The 17314-nt window shown below is 40.7% G+C and overlaps 1 protein-coding gene across 1 annotated transcript in view; it reads left to right on the forward strand.

The window, feature by feature from the left end:
- MORC3 (MORC family CW-type zinc finger 3) overlaps window positions 1-17314 on the forward strand; it is a 59393-nt gene that overhangs the window by 28673 nt on the left and 13406 nt on the right. Inside the window, exons 6-14 of the mRNA XM_090060477.1 lie at window positions 5734-5884; window positions 9382-9513; window positions 10039-10158; window positions 10616-10713; window positions 12351-12455; window positions 12612-12734; window positions 12831-12905; window positions 13946-13988; window positions 16065-16255. Of these exons, the coding sequence (XP_089916603.1) occupies window positions 5734-5884; window positions 9382-9513; window positions 10039-10158; window positions 10616-10713; window positions 12351-12455; window positions 12612-12734; window positions 12831-12905; window positions 13946-13988; window positions 16065-16255 (1038 nt within the window). The remainder of the gene's footprint in view (window positions 1-5733; window positions 5885-9381; window positions 9514-10038; window positions 10159-10615; window positions 10714-12350; window positions 12456-12611; window positions 12735-12830; window positions 12906-13945; window positions 13989-16064; window positions 16256-17314) is intronic.

Below are 17314 nucleotides of genomic sequence, written 5' to 3' on the forward strand. Positions count from 1 at the left end.
AGGCCAAAGAGGATGCAAGTGAAATGGTTCAGGGACTTCTGCAGGCCACGGTTGTAGAACCCACCATTTCCCAATAGAACGCCCCTTCATGGCCCATCCAAAAGGCTAGTGGAAAGTGGAGAATGGTAATAGATTATCATGAGGTAAATAAAAGGACAAAAAAACTGGGTCCGGTCGTCAGCACCCTTCCCGAAATGTGGGATGTGGCTCAAAGGGGAGGTGCTTCCCATTTTACTGTAATCAACATCTCAAACTTTTTCTGGGCAATTCCAGTGCAGGAAAGCGACCAAGACATGTTTGCTTTTATGTTCAGAGGAAAACAGTACCGGCCACTGCGCCTGCCCCAGGGCTGGTTCAATTTGCCAATACTAGCACACCAACAAGTGCACAAGGCACTTGACTCCCTGCCGTGTGTTCAAAGCTGGGTGAATGATATTTTAATTTGGGCAAACACTCTCGGGGAACATGCTGATATCTCCCACCAGGTACTACAAGCTCTAGGGCCAGCAGGGTTTCGGGTAGATAAAAGGAAGTTTAAATGGGTGCAGCGCTCAGTAAGGTACCTGGGTATGCAGTTGGATGCCTGAGGCTTGGGAATCCTAGAACAAACTAAAGAAGCATTAGCCCAACTCCCCCCACCCTGCACTTGGAAAAAAACTGCAGTCCTATTTGGGATTGATAGGATGGTGCTGGGCGGCGGTACCTGACTTCGTGAGCCTGGCACACCCTCTCTATTGGATGCTAAAGGTGACCCGTGGGCATGGGGAGAAGAGGAAGAAAGGGTTTGCCAAGAAATGCTGTGGGCTATGTTAGAGAGCCCATCCCTACTCCCTCTGGACCACAGCACACCCAAATATTTGGAGGCAGGGGCCCGGGGGGATACCATCAGTGCAGTGTTATATCAGCGAAGTCAACAAAGGTGGGAGAATTGGGAGTTATTGGCATAGCTGATACAGAAGCCCGTTATGAGCCACTTCAAAAGGAAACGTTAGCAGTGGTTTTTGGACTAGAGAAGGGGGAGAGATTGGTGAGAGATGCCCCCCTGAGGATTAGAGCATGGCCTGGGATATTGACCACCTTAAGGAATGGCCCGCCTGCAGGGTCCCCCCCACCAAACCCAGTGGTTAAAGTGGAGCCTACAGGTAGCTGGGTACCCGCATTGGGAGGCAGGGGGAATGTTGAAAAATCCAGTACTCCCTTCGTTAGAGACGCATGCAGAGGGGGAGGCTATAAGCCCAATAACCTCTGCAGAAAGATGTGACCCTGCGGATCCTCAAGCCCTGTTTACCGATAGAGCGGTGGATGGTGTAATGGCAGTTTGGGCTTGGTACTGCCCCTTCTCTGGAGAATATGGGAGTGCCCAGTTAGCAGAATTGAAGGCTGTAAAAGAAGCAATTGCTTATGAGATTGATAAGGGTTGGACAGAAATAAGAGTGTATACGGATAGTTGGGTATGTGCTAAGGGGGCCACCAAATGGATCTCTTATTGGAAAAGGGCTGGATGGCACTTGAAAAGTAGACCTGTTTGGGGAATAGAAATCTGGCAACATATTTGGAGATGAGTAGACAAATATTGGTGGCTATCCGACATGTGGCTGGACATCAAGGGGATGGTTCTCCAGAAGCAATTGTGAACACCAAGGTGGACTTGCTGATGCGCCCTTCCCGCATCAACTCTCTGGAGACAGTATGGGCAGCCCATGCATTTGCCCATGAAAGGGGTAAAGGGATGCAGAGGAGACTTCGGCAGGAGGGAGGGAGGGCTATGGAGGTGGAGGCGTGACAGGCCCTGGAAAAATGTCCAGCTTGCAGCACTCACCGACGATCCCCATACCCAGGGAGGGGGCAGGTAGACGTTTGAGCCCAAGAGCCGGGAGAGGAGTGGCAAACGGATTTTGTGGGGCCCTTAAAGGCGAGTGAAGGGAAAATATATATATTAGTAGCTGTGGATGTAGCCACAGGCTGGCCAGAAGTATGGCCTACTACAGAGGCCACCTGGGAAACGGTGGTTTGAGCCTTGTTAATCAAACTGTTTGTTATTGGTTATCAGAAAGTCACAATTTTGATTGAATTACCTTCCTGAGTAACAGGAGGTTATTAATTTCTACTAAGTTGGAACATATCAAGAAATTGATTAACATCCAGGAAAAACAGTTTTTGGGGAGTCCTTGGAAGATCACTGAGGTCCAAGATGAGTAAATCAGGAGGAGACATTGTAGCAAAACCCCCAGTTTTTCTTCTTTTTAATTATTTTAAAATACATTCCCTCCCCTTCCCCAACCATTTCTTACTTATTCTCTCCCTCTCTATTCTGTATAGATAAGTTTAAGTAAGCTAAGATGTAAGATAAGCTTTAACATTTTATTTTAGGTAGCAAGTTTTATTTTTCTTTCCCCTCTTTGCAAATAAGTACCCTGCTATTTGGATATAGGTATCCACTGTTTTATAAGTGATAATTATTATGTTTGTATTGATTAATTTTTTTTATTGCTTTTATATTGTGTGATTACTGTTTTAGGCCTATATATGTAAGTTAGCATAAGTCATGTCAAGTTTCCATCTTGTAATGTCAAGCCTCCATCTTATCCCCATGCCCGGTTGTGTAACCTATGACTCACACCTACCCCTCCTATGTAACTTGGTTTCTGAAAAAATGGGGATGAATGAGGGTGCTTGAGAGACAATGGCAGTAGGTCTAAAAATACCTCCCTCTGAATGACCAAACAATCAACACCAATACCTGTACCAATGACCCAGCCATTGGAACCACCCTCAGCATTCAAGAAACTAAAGATGAGGCAACCCACCATTGTGCCAAGGCTGCACATGCTCAGTAAGAACACCTGGAGCCCTCTGGAACAGGACTGACCTTGCCTGGACAGGCCCTCCCCGTAGGAAATCAGAGGTAGTCTGCCCCATAAAAAGGGGTGGTGAAGACTGACTCCTTGGGATGCCCTCTCCATCTGGACCAGCACCATGCCACACCACCTACCCACCCAGAGGCCCTGCCAGCAACCCTCCTCTGGACAGCACCTACTGAACAAGGACCACTTTCCAGACTGGATAGGTAGCCCTACCTGGACTCCAACCCTTCCACTGAGTCTTTCTCCTGCTGCCATTGTGTGCATGTGAGAACCAATAAATTCATGGGGCTGTATAGTGTACTGTCTGTTTAATAAACCTGTTATTTGGACCCCTGACTTGGTTTTTGCTTTTCTACGGTTCAGCCCTGCTCCAATCCCTGTTCCTCGCCGCTCTAGCTTCTGTCCTATTTCCCCCTCTCCTGCTTCTGGCTCACTGCCACCTCCAACACCTGTACTGAGCTCTTCTCTGCCTCCAAACCCCCTGTTTCTTTGCCACTGCCTTATCCCCACTGCCTTTTCCCCTGAGCAACCAGGTTTCTGCCTCAGTTTCTTTCCTGGCTGTCTCCTCTTTGCCACCATTTATCTGCCCCAGCCCCCCAGTAACTCAGCTGTCTGCCTCAGTTTCCAGTCCCAAGCTCCCAGGTTTCTGCCTCTCTCTTTTCCTGGCCGTCTCCTTGCCACCAGGCTTTTTTTTTTTTTTTTCTTTTTCCTTGCACCAGTGACCTCGAGTAAGTCTGGGGCTACTTGACCTTAAGTGAACCCCAAGCCTCAGTTCCTCAGCCAGCTTTTCCCTAGTCCACTGGTTCTGATCCCGGTTCTGGCAACTTTCAGTCCCTACACTTTAACTCTCTCTCTCTTTTTCTCTCTCTCTCTCTCTTTCTCTCTCCTTAACCTTCCCCCAAGTATCCCAGGTACCCCAAGCACACGCACTGTACCATCCAAGTTAGGAACTTACTTGTATGTGTATGTTTGTGAACTGGTGTGTGTGTGTGTATGTGTATGTATATATATGTATATCTCATTGTGCATGATATACAAATTAGTGATCTGTGTATATGTATTGAGTGTGCGGGTATTGACAATTGATTTTTGTCTAATTTTTAGTGTGTATGTGTTTGAATTGGCAATAGGTATGCATGTGCCTAGGCTAGTTTGAATGTGTATGTGCCTGAGCTGATTGTGTGTGTGTGTGTGTGTGTGTGTGTACCTAATTGATTTGTATGTTTGTATATGTGAAATTGTCACACCTTCCTGTCTAACAGCACCATATTGAGATTTTGAGAATTGGCCTGACCCCACAGGGCAACACCATCTATGAAAACCCATATGGAAAACGTCTCTTCCTGCATATAAACACGAGTTAATTGCAAAAGAAATATTTACGATACTAATTAATCAAGGATAGACATTTCACACAGTTACATATCAGACACGAGCCTGCTTAAAATTATAAATATAGTAAAATAAGCTGGAAGTGATGCCTCATTATTTCTTTTCAGAAGATCCAGCCACAAACTTGAATCCTCTTGCACTATACAGTTGTCATCAACATTTTGTATTAACTTTTGTGAGTAGGCCCAGTTCAGCTTGAGTTTCACAGTCATTAGCTGGCATTTTCTGTAGGGTGTCTTGAGTCTAAAAAGGTTGAGAACCAGTGATCTAATCTCTCTACATATATATTTATATAGAACTTACCAGTTTTATCATATTGCACTTACCTGTATCAAAATAGACCTTGAACTCCTCACCTTCAGGTAAAATAGTATTATTTCCTTTGTCAGCTCATTTATCTTGTCATTCTAATCTAAATCTATACCCTTAATAATTTTGATTTTTTTCCTCAAACATGTTTACAACCATCTAACATTGAAGTACCGAACACTAAATGGTTACCTCAACAGTACAGTATAGGGAAAAACATCTTTATTTCATATAATGTAGTCTCATTACACAGTCATATTCAGTTTGTTACCTACAACCAGTCTTGGGTTCATTCTGTTATTGTTACTTTCAGTTATTTTCCTTACATTAAATATATTATGTTTACTCAAATCCAAGTTCAGATGGAATGATGAAAATATTCAAGTTAATATTTAACTTCCACTGTATTGGTTTCCCCCCCACCCCCCATGCAACTATATGCATTGCTCATGCAGTTAAAATATAATGAAGTCACTGCTTTCCATAGCAGGTTACTGTGCAGCTGCTTAATTCTTACATCTGGGGTGTGGAAACCATGATGGAAAAATATTTATTTTCTTGAAAAACTGTTTCTTTAGAAGGTTTTTAATCACTAGAAATAAATTATGAAAGATTTTTTTATAAAAACTAACCTCTGAGCTAGAGGTGATTTGTTTAAATTTTATGTGAGGGTGTTGCCAATCAAAAGCAATGGGGTACATCAGTTAAGGATACAGATGCTGAATAAAAGAGACCTTTTGCAGAGTAAGGAGATAAGGCAAGATTAATGCAGTTATGAATTACAGAGATTGCTTATTGAACTACAATAAAATCCTTTTTTGTAATATACTTTGAATATAAAGGAGATTTTGTAAAACGAACTTTTGCACTTTAGCATACATGTGTGATCAACCTCATCTTATGTTAAAATTGATGTTCACCTCCTTGTCAATAAAAATCTGAACTATGTGGAATCTGAACTATGAGGATCCTGTTAGAATCCTGTAAACATCTCGGAGGTGTTATATAATGAGTAGTGGAGTACTGGTATTGGCTAAATTGATTTGAATTGATATTTTTAAGGAGTTGATAAGTCCCTTTCCTCTTTCATACCTCATGATGCTATGCCTTCCCCAGACGCTGTTTTAGGTTATTTTTGTAATTAGTGTATTTGAACCGTCTTCCTCAGAGATAAAAATGGAAAAACAGAATTTGATTTTGATAAGGATAAATATGACATCAGAATTCCAGAAGACTTAGATGAAGCAACAGGAAAACGAGGGTATAAAAAACAAGAGCGAATGGACCAAAATGTGCCTGAAAGTGACTATTCTCTACGGGTATGTATACGGTCTAATTAATAAATTGATTATAACAGATCTAGAAAGTATAATTCAAAGTTCTCCATTGTTGTTTTGGTTTTAGCTCTGTGTTTTCTGTTAGATCTTTAAGGTAATTGCAAAATAAAAAACAGCTTTATTTATGTCACACTGTCCCCCATTTGTTAGTTTAAAGGGTAATCCACACAAGCTTAAAATAGACTTACTTTGTAATCTAAAATAGGCCTGTCCAACTGGTGAGCTGTGGGTGATTAACTCATGGCCTGCAGGCTCCCATGCAGACATTGCTGTTGCTGATGCAGCTAGGTTCTCTGGGCTCCTGCTTCCTTTTCTAGCTTCTGCTTCTTGCTCCTGCCCTGGGTAGGAGGACCCATGTGGCAAGGGGAAGGGCAGCAGGGACCCATGTAGCATGCAACCAACAGCCACTCAAATTGGATAGTCCTGATCTAGTGTAAACCATTTTTTAGAGAAATGCAAATCAGAAAGCTATGTTGAGAGTTTAATGAATTGAACTCTTACTGTATTTGAACCAAGGATATACTTGGCACTGCTGTTCTGTTTTTCAGTCCCTCATGGATTCAGGTATTACATTTACCATGTGTCAGCACACATTTCAGTTAATCTGGAGATACTGTATACTCATGTCTGTACATCCAGCATGCTGACATTTGAAATATGTGGGTAGGTGAACTCAGCATCACCGCCATACCTTGGAAAGTCCTTGTGTTGGGTGAGTTAGTCCATCCAGGGGTTGTTAGCAGATGTCCATATGAACAAGTTCCTAACATGAGGCCATATTCTGGAAATAAATAATGTGTGCTAAAAAAGTAGAATGGAGATTTGGCAATAGAAATTTTTCATCCCACTTTATTCTCCACCAGAATTCTGCAAAGACCATCTGTGACAGGAGTCATGGGAGGGCATTCTGAAGCAAGAGATACTGTGTTCAGGGTTTGGTTGCATTTGTTTTCGACCAGTATTGGGCTCACTGCTGCTGCAGATTGCTTTTGATATGAATAATCCAAAGGAGGAGGGAGAGATGGGAATGACTGGATAGAACAGACCCTGCTTTTGTAATGTTGCTCTGTGCCCGTTTCTTGGGCATGGTAGAACTGTTTGTAATGCTTTAAAGCAGGGTTGCGAAAAATATGGCCCACTGGTTGGATTTGACCCATGGTGCTTGTCACCACAGCTGCTAAAGCAGCTGCATCCACAGGGTTAACACAGTCACTTACACCTTCTGCCCACCCCCTCTCCCCCCACACTTGGCATTAAGTTTGGGGGTTTTAGTCACTGCTGGTGATATACTGGCTCTGGCAGCCACAGGGATTAACGCCTCCATTATTTGCAGGTTGTCTGGCCCAATGGAAGCCTTGCAGTCTAGTTCTGGCCTCTTGGGCAAATAAGTTTGACACCCATGCTCTAGAATATTTATTTAATTCAGTGAGGAGAGACTGATTGTTTCTACTAATTACGTCTATTACTCTGCCTGTGGGAACCTTCTGCATGTATTGCTGAAATACTTTCATTTATGGTTTGTGGTTGTACCTTTGTAAGGTTTTTCACAGAAACCTGTAAGGAAGGCTTTCCCTTCTTGGTTAGTTTGCAGTGCAATAAAATCAAATTTTGTAACTAGTTTGGTGCCCTCACATGAGCAGATTTGAATAAAACATTCCTAAATGTGCAGTTTCTTCTGTGGTACTACTCTGTGTTAGATTTTTTTTTAGTATCCACACACATCACACTGCCTAATCTGCCTGTGCATCAGGGCTGGAGTGTCCGGTAGAGCAGGAGTGTCAAAGATACAGCCTGGAGGCCAAATCTGGCCTGTGGAGCTGTTAATGCTGGTGGACCAGATGACCAAGGAGCTACCAGAAGTTGTTGGGTGTGGCCTGCCACAGAATTCAGGGTCCCTGGACTTACGCTGCTACCCAGTCCTGGACCTGTGCTGCCTCTGTGCTGCCATTCAAATGCAGCTACATGCTGCTGCCCAGCCATGAACCTACACTGCCACCCAAATGTAGCCCACCAGAGTTGGCTGTTGGCCCTGCCAGTCTGCCCCAAAAGGAACCCTGTAGTTTGGATTTAGTCTAAGGCCTGGGGTGAATTAGACATCCCTGCAGTAGAGGAAATGCACACAAGACTACATCAGCTGTACATGGGATGCACTACTCTGGGATGATGTGCTGTAGAGAGCTCAGAAGAAAAGGGACTGGCTAAATTCATAGTGTTTTTGGGTACTACCCATTCCTCAGCATAAGCGCTAGTGAATGGTTATAAGAATAATGCTTTTACCAGTTTTACTCCCTTGCAAAGAAAAAATATAATTACTGCAATTGCTAATTGAGTATTAACCACATTTTGCCTGTTTACACAGTCTTTCTCCCTTACTGTTTACACGCTACTGAAAGTTTGTACCATCTAGCAGCAACATAAATTGAGTATTAACACAATTTCAGAGCTTATTTTTGTCAACTTAGCTTATTTTTTTCTGAAAACATATTTTGATCATATAACATTGTGATGTGAACTAAACATAAATAAATGCAAACTTACAACAAGTAGTTGTTTTTTTAGGCATTTCAGCCAAGCATGTCATCATATGTAGTATAATGTATAAAACAGTAATTACTAGTACTAGTTCACAAGAGGAGCTGAGAACTGAATCGTGACATATTTTGAACATGCTCAGCTGTTATCTACGTGTTAACAGTAGTATTTGTGTATTGATTTTGGATACTGTACAATTACGTTGTAACTAAAAATGCTGGAAATTTTTTCCTATATGTTCTTTCAGCAGTTGTTGCTGTTCATCATATTTCAGTGCTGTCCTTGCTTAGCCCTTTTAATGTTTTCCCCTGAAGCAGCTTCCTGTTTGGCAAGTGATTTTTGCCATGCAACTGTATGAAAGTAAAAGTTTTCTGTATGGTAGCCAGCAAATTGAAGGTGCCTTCACATTATTGAGCTCATATAAGTCTAGAAAGGTGATGGTGGCTAGATTGGCAAAGCACGTTATTTATGTAGAAATCAATTTCTTTGCTTAGTGTGATACAAACATGGAAAGCTGTGCATGGCTTACCTGCATATGAATGCTAATCACCATTAACCACCCTGGTAATCCACAGTCTGTTAAGTTTACCATAGAAGAACATGTTTCCAGTTTGAAAATGCTAGTCATTGTAGGCTAGGTCTTGCTTCCTGGAGGTGGGTTGCTTCTTGATAAATTTGTACCTTCAGATATCTGTTTATTCTGTCATGCTCAGAAGGAGTTTTTCCCTTTGTTTCATTTTGCTTTACAATTTATAATATATGTTAAATTCATTGTACAAGTTCATTGTTAATCAAATTGAATTGATAACAATAGGACTGGAAGACTATAATTACAATCAACTTTAAGGAGCATTAATTATGACCTTATTTAAAATTTGTAGGGGGAGGATGCACTATAAACTGTTTTGTATTTTGTTCAGCTTGAATAATAGATTTTTTTTTTGCAGGCTTATTGTAGCATTTTGTATCTGAAGCCAAGAATGCAGATCATTGTAAGAGGACAAAAAGTACAAACACAGCTCGTTTCCAAAAGCCTTGCATATATCGAACGTGATATTTATAGACCAAAATTTTTGGCTGTATCCTTTATTGATATGTACATTATTGCACATTTAATGTGGTGACATGATTTTGTTTGAGGAAAATGTAATTACCCATATATCACCGTATCAGACAGAGAGATTGGTGGAAGTAGTCCAACATGAGAGTGGTTTAAGGCCCTATTTAGGATGAATATTTAGGGCTCCTGTAGACATGTAGGGAGCCTGCTCCAATGCACTGGAACTCCAACGCGCTGGAGCAGACTCAATCGAGTCTTCTGGAGCATGGAAATTGACACGCTCTGGCAGCCTTCTACACCACATGTATCAGCGTCCCCGTGCTGAGAAATGGCAGCAGGGTGCTTTGAACTAAAACATTCAAGGAGCTTTCGTTTGACATGCCCTGCTGCCATTTTTCACCATGGAAAAATGTGCAGGTGCTTTTCATTCGTTATTGCAGCTTGCTAATTAAAGCACCCAGTGCTGCATCCCAAAACACATGTAAAAATGCTCTTAGTGTTAGTAAATCTGTATTACCAATTTTCCTTAACATCTAAAAATAAGGCTAAAACTGTAAGAATCACCTTTGGATTTAACTGCAGAAATAAAGATCATTATGGAATAATGATGTACCATAGAAACAGACTTATCAAAGCTTATGAAAGAGTTGGCTGTCAATTAAAGGCAAGTACTTAAAGTTGAAAAACACATTCATGTTCGAATTAGAAAGTAACCTCACTCAAAACAGTGACTATTATGTTGGTGCTATTCTAGTAAATTCCGTGGGTTCTTTTAGTTTTGATTAATCTATTTGAAGATGAAAGTTCTACTGTACACTTTATAATATTTATTTCAGAGTTAATGTTAATTTGCAAAGTGTATAACTGCCATTGCTAGGGCAAGGGAAGGACAGGATAAACACAAAATGAAAATAATTCCACTGTTTTGTTTTCAGAGGAACCATCTGACAAAATTCTGTATATTTGGCACATACTCTTTTCTGATGAAGTTATAGTTTAGATGAACGTATGTGTTAGATCCAAACTGCTAGCAGTCGTCCTTGGAAACAGAAAAAAATGCTTCAGTGTAAAAATTATCTCTTTTGTCTCTTCCTCCTTTCATTTATGTTTTAATCTTACAGGCAAACAACATGGGTGTTGGTGTAGTTGGAATTATAGAATGTAACTTCCTAAAACCAACACATAATAAACAAGATTTTGATTATACCAATGAATACAGGTAAATATATATTTATCTAGGCATCTTAGAAAACAGGTTTAGAATGGGTATATGAAATACCCTTCATAATACATTAACTGCAAAAGATGTTTCTTCTCAATATTATGCAGAAATACTTTGTAATATGATGCCCTGAATTGATCCTAAGAGGATGGTAACAGACAGTTCTTGGTGGCCACAGGGAACAGGAAAAGGAGGAATGGTCATAAATTGCACAAGGGAAATTTAGGTTACACGTTAGAAAGAAATTCCTCACTTTGAAGGTAGTTAAACGTTGGAACAAGCTACCTAAAGAGGCTGTAGACTCTTCATCCTTGGAAATTTAAAAACAGGTTAAATACACATAAATGTAGGATGTATTTTAAAAAGGGATGATTGTGCTTTGAGCAGTGGATTGGACTAGATGACCTTCTGAGGTCCCTTCCAACCTACTTTATATGTTTCTGTGGATACTTTGATTTGTATAAAGGCTACTTGATCATTGTATGGTACTAGTCACAAATTCCCAAAGGAAAGCATTTCAGACAGCAGAACATAGTAGGGCAAAAACTGTAGTCCGGGGCTCAAGAATTAAAGAACTGTGGAATTCCAGCCCACACAAGTCAGAGGGCCAGAGAGCAGCGAGAGGGGGAAATGGATTTTGAGGGGCTAGAAAAGGCAGGGAGGTGCAACTAGTTCTCTAATTGTGATGGTGGCATTCTCGCATCATATCTAAAATTGAGCTAGTGTGCTTTTTTTTTTTTTAAATGAATTTCTGCTTTCCTCTCATTGGAAATCTTAAGAGATTCTGGTGGAATGGAGAAATAAATACAATTATAGAATTTTGCAGTGTTGCAGGTTTGGTCTAGGGAATCTCAAAAAGCATGATGTATTTGGTCATAACTTTTATTGGACCAGTGATAAAGTTGGGAGAGCTGCAAGTTAGGTTTTTTAGTACAAAATGCCCTTGCCTGACGATGTTTAAATATTTCTTAATAACTCTATTGTTGATCCAATAAAATATATTTTGAAACAAAAATCTTGCTTTTAAGATATAAAGCATTTTACCGTTTCACTATAGGTAAATATTAACACGACTTGTTAATAATTAATGCTAGGTATCCAAACAGCTTCCATAAACCATAAATTCTTAGTACTCTTCTTTTTTCTTTTCTGGATCAGAAATACTTAGCTGTTGTGCTTCTACACTTACCAAGTTATGAAGTCTGTTTTACTTGTCCTTTGAGAGCCAAACCTGCATCCAGATATGCGTAGAACCCTTTTGTCTCTTTTGTGGGGCCCTGACGACCCAGGTACAGGAGCTCACCTGCACAGACCTGACTACAAAATCATGGCTGTTGTATATGTACTTGGGTACCAAGGTCTTGGCCACTGTGTAAGACTGTGGCTATATAGATGCTAGCCTAATTTAGGCAATATACAAAAAATTACAGAAAACATTGTTATTGACTTTTATTACAATGAATTTGGAAGCAAAACTGCAATTCCAGAAAATAGACATTTATAGTTCCTGCCCTGATTTATACCATATTCTGCTGAAGCATATCTTAATTCTTTCTACACCGTGTATAAAAATGCATTTTTCTTACTAATGTTACAAAATATCTTTCCATAAGACACTTATTTTCTGTTGCTAGGCTTACAATAGCAGCCCTAGGAGAAAAGTTAAATGATTACTGGAATGAAATGAAAGCCAAGAAAAATGAAGAATATCCTCTGGATTTGCTAGTGGAAGACATACAGTGAGTAACATGCCTCTCTGAAACTGTATTTTCAAGTCACAATATATAGAATATGCATGTAATAGTTTATCTGCTTCTATCTAATGTCACAGAGAAGCAAATACAATAACAGTAGTGGAGCAAAACATTTTTGTATGTTTTGACTTTTCATTACAGAAAACGGCCTGATCAGACATGGGTTCAGTGTGATTCATGTCTGAAATGGCGGAAGCTTGCAGATGGGATAGATCGCTTGCCAGAAAAATGGTACTGTTCATTGAACCCTGACCCACAATTCAGGTAAAATAAAATTTGGAGGAACAGCTAAATTGTACTGCATATTTTACTTTCATCAGCTGATTAGAACACCATTTGTTTTGGTTTTTTGTAAATCAGGGATTGCAGTGTACCAGAAGAACCAGAAGATGATGACTTAATACATCCTACGTATGAGAAAACCTATAAGAAAAGGTGAGTATTGGAGATCTGTGTGAAAAAAATGTGCCCAGTGTAGGACAGGAGTTTGAAGGGTGTATGCTACAATTATGATTCCTGGTGACATACACAATTAAAACACTGTGATATCTTAAATGATGAGACCAAACCATACTTAAAGGTGATTGTACAACTTTGAAATAAGATATGTGTTCAGAATGTGGCTTGGCTGATCCAGAGATTCTCAAAGGGCTCTGTGCTCTACTAAGATCAGTTTTTGTTTTTGACTGCTAGTTGCATATGAATGTAAAGGGACTAGACTTAATGGTCCAGAAGCCCCTTCTAGTCCTTAAGTTCCCATGTCTCATGGTACTGATTCTCCTCTTTTCCTGTTACTTTAAGACTGCTAAGGTGACACAGTTTAGTATGCCTATCCTTGTGCACAGAACACTCAGTCTATCTGTCTTTAGCAAGGGGCTGCTCAGCTGGCCACGTGTGTGTAAATGATTTCTTAATACTTTCCAGAAAAGCATCTGTGGGCATTCACTCAGAGACGTTGCATGATTTTTCACAAGGAAGGAAGGAAGGTGGCCCATATAATAAGGAATTGGAAAGGAGTGGTTCATTAACTGGAAACGGAGTAATGCAGGCTGTGTGACGGTTCAGAGTTCCTATTGTAACCTAAGGATATGGTTTGGGACCCAACTGTTCATAACCAAGTGCCCTAACATAGTAATAATTCAGACATGAAAAAAATGCTAGCTGACCCACCTGGAAGAATACCTTTGTGGCTTATTCTGTTAAACTGAATACTAATGCAAGGATTGGCCTTTAAAGAGCTGTACTTGTTAGATATGGCAACAAATTATTTTAAAGTTAAGCTGATTTAAGTGCTGTGATGGCCTTTGCTCTTTAATAAATTCAGAATGTGGTAATTGAAAACCAGTGTCTATTTTTTCCAATCTAGGCAGTAGAAAGCATTGTATTTGTTTTTAATATAGAAATTATTATATTTGTAAAGTGAATTGTATATTTGGCATTAACACCTTAATCTTTGTCCCTCCATTCCTATAAAGAGACAAAGAAAAATTCAGAAAACGAATGGAATACAGTCAACAGGTACTACTTAAACTTTTATTTGTTGTATTTGGTAGTTTCTATGGTAACTTAAGAGGATAAAGAAAGCTACAGTGTAAGAGTATACATGCAATGTGTTCTGCTGTTGGTACAGGTAAGCATTACATTAAAGCTGTTAATTTACAACTGATATTTAGGTAATATAGTTCAAAGAATTTATTTTTCCTCCATTGTTACGTTGGGAGCGGGGAGCATTGAGAAAGTATAAAAGGTAAAGTTCTCAGTAACCACCTTGTACCAACATATTTAAACACTTCTACATGAGCAGTCTGAGAGGGTGGTTTAAAAATGCAGTATTGAGAGGGACCAATACAAAAATGAGGTATGCAGATTAAAACAGTTTCCCCAGTGATGAAAAAAATCCATCTTTGAAGTTCTTCGAACTTTGTTACCTAAAGACAAGCAAATGCTGTTGTTAGAAAATATGTATAGGAGGCCATTCAGGATTGAATAGTGTGTGGACCAGTTAAACCCCAGAAGAAGGTGTACTCTGAGGAGGAGAGCTATCTTCAATGAGTAATTAATATAGTGCATCTCCATTTCAAATTCTCAAGAGTTTGGTGTCTGAAATGGAGAGCAGGAATGAGTTGTTAAAGAGAAGTTACTGGTGTGGCAAGGAGACAAGTAAGGTTCATGGGGAAGATATTAAAAATAGAGGAGGGTTATTGATACTAGATTCTGAAACAAGAAGGGAGTGAAGCTTTGATCCTGGCAGTGTCGTATTTTTAAGTCTGGAGCTTGTCTACATGGATACGATCAGGGATATTACTCCAAATTAACTAAAAGTATGAATTGCAAGGTGAATCTTGAGGTATGGACCTTCTTGTTCACTTCTAAAGTGACCCTTGTTTTGATTGGCTTTAATTCACTTCTAAAATGAAAGATACTAACCTAAATTAAGACCACTTTAATTCTAAATGACAGGGTCCAATCTACACTAATCCTTTCAATTAACATTATTTTCCTGAACTTCTCCATATGGACCAGCCCTTTGTGGAGTCAATGGAGCAAGTTGTTCACTGTATACAAATTTCATTTGAATTTAGGTGCAAAGAAGTTTTAGTAAAGGGATGATCACAAGCTGTTTTAGGTATACACTTTCAAATGTGATAGACTTCATAATCCTGGCAAAAGCAAAAGTGTAAATGTGAGCTTTGAATCATATATAGGAATTAATAAAATGTGGAAAATGCTTTCCTTTCTCAAAATGGTATCAAGAGGCTTAATTCAGTGACTTGTTCAAAGCAGGGGTCCTTGACAGTTGTGTTGCATATAACTTATAGTTTCATAGTTTCTAGGGTCGGAAGGGACCTGAGCAGATCATCTAGTCCGACCCCCTGCCATGGCAGGAAAGAATACTGGGGTCAAACGACCCCAGCAAGATGTGCATCTAACCTCCTCTTAAACACCCCCAGGGTAGAAGCCTGCACCACTTCTCTTGGAAGTTGGTTCCAGACCATAGCTGCCCTGACTGTGAAGTAGCACCTCCTGATGTCTAACCTAAACCTACCCTCTGCCAGCTTGTGACCAGTATTCCTGGTCACTCCTGGCAGTGCTCAGGAGAACAGGGACTCCCCCAATGCCTGCTGATCCCCCCTGACTAGTTTATAACAGGCCACAAGATCCTCCCTCAGCCTTCTCTTGTGGAGGCTGAACAGGTTCAGGTCCCGTAGCCTCTCCTCGTAGGGCCTGCCCTGTTGTCCCCTGATCATACGAGTGGCCCTTCTCTGGACCCTCTTCATGCTGTCGACATCCCTCTTGAAGTGAACTTATCTTCCTTCTTTAAAATGCAGTATATTATTTCTTGCTGTTCTTCTGAGTATGAATGAAGATAAAGCAACCTCATAGTAGTAGTAGCTTTAATAGTGACTTGCTGATGCTGGAGGATCACCCATAGTACTAAATGTCAAACAGGCTCCCAGGTACTTGAAGTATGTTCTGATGGTAGTTCTGGCACTAGTTTGGTCAGTAGATCTACTAACAATTGATTATTGCTTTGTCTCCTAGAAGTCTGGTTTTCTTTTTTTCTTAATCAAATAAAACATTTTTTTTCTACAGATGGCTAATGAAATGTATTTAAAAACCTTTCCTGTTTCTACAAGTAAAGATTTTAAAACATTGTCATCTGTGAGTGGAAAGGAGATTCCTATATCTCGGTTAACAGAATCCTCAAATACTTCTGTTACAAGATCTCTAAACACTTCAAATAACAGATTGGTATCTTCACCTCATCCAGATTCTGACAACAGGTTAGTGAATTAAATGCAAAGGAGATTTCTGTTAATCTCCAAAGGAAATATTCTTACAGACTAAAGGTTACTGTGTCTGGCTTCTCTAGGCTAAGGTACAAAACAGTGATTGCTGTGTAATCTTAAGTGTTCTGAGCACATCTCATTTAATATCCTCTGGCTGCATTCTGAAAGATGCAAGTAAATATGGCAAAATGTTGCTGAAGGTAGAGAGGAATTGATGGCTTTGTCAGCCTTATTTTTCATCAGAGAGCTTTCCATAACATGTAAACTTCTGTTGTCACTTGTTGGCTCAAATTTGATTAGTCTTTTTTTAAATACCATTTTAAAATAAGCGAGTCATTACATTACAGTAGAAATAACAGTTAACTTACAAATAAATAAAGGCTTTATTTATCCTGATTGATGGCCAGTCATTTTTGTAGGCCCCAGTAGAGAGTGGATGAATGCAGGGGTGCTTAACTTTCAGAACATGGAGCCCTGGAATCCAGCCTGCAAGGGTTGGGGAAATTGGGCAGTGAGGAGAAGAAATGGCAGTACTGCCACCCCTCCCCACTACCAAAAATCCCAAGCCCTCTGGGGGGGTCAGAGCCAGGCCACAGCCCTCTCCATGCACAGCCAGATTGAGGTCAGACCACCCCTCCCCCCTTCGCTCTGTACAACTCCATTTGGGTCAAGCTGCCCTTTGCCCCATGAGGCCAGTCCACAACCACTTCCTCCCCCCCATGGGGTCTGGCCATGCCCCATTCCTGCTACAGGGATGGGCCATGACCTCTTCCCCCTGCCCAGCCAGATTGGGGCTGGGGCATGTCTCTTCCCACCTGTGCAGCTGGGTTGGGGCTAGACCCAAGCCGCATGTCCCCGTGCATTTGGATCGGAGCCAGGCTGCCCCCCTCCCCACACTTTGTCACCAGATGGGGCCCTACTGTGCCCACCCCAGGCACCTGATTGGGTCCAACAGCTGGATCTAGCCTGCAGAGGGATCAGGCACTACCCATCTGACCCACTGGGCAAAAAGGTTGAGCACCACTGGATTAATATAACGAATGATTAGCACAG

This window comes from Crocodylus siamensis, chromosome 1 (genome assembly GCF_052110815.1).
Source record: "Crocodylus siamensis isolate JL-2025a chromosome 1, ASM5211081v1, whole genome shotgun sequence".
Classification (NCBI taxonomy): Eukaryota; Metazoa; Chordata; order Crocodylia; family Crocodylidae; genus Crocodylus; species Crocodylus siamensis.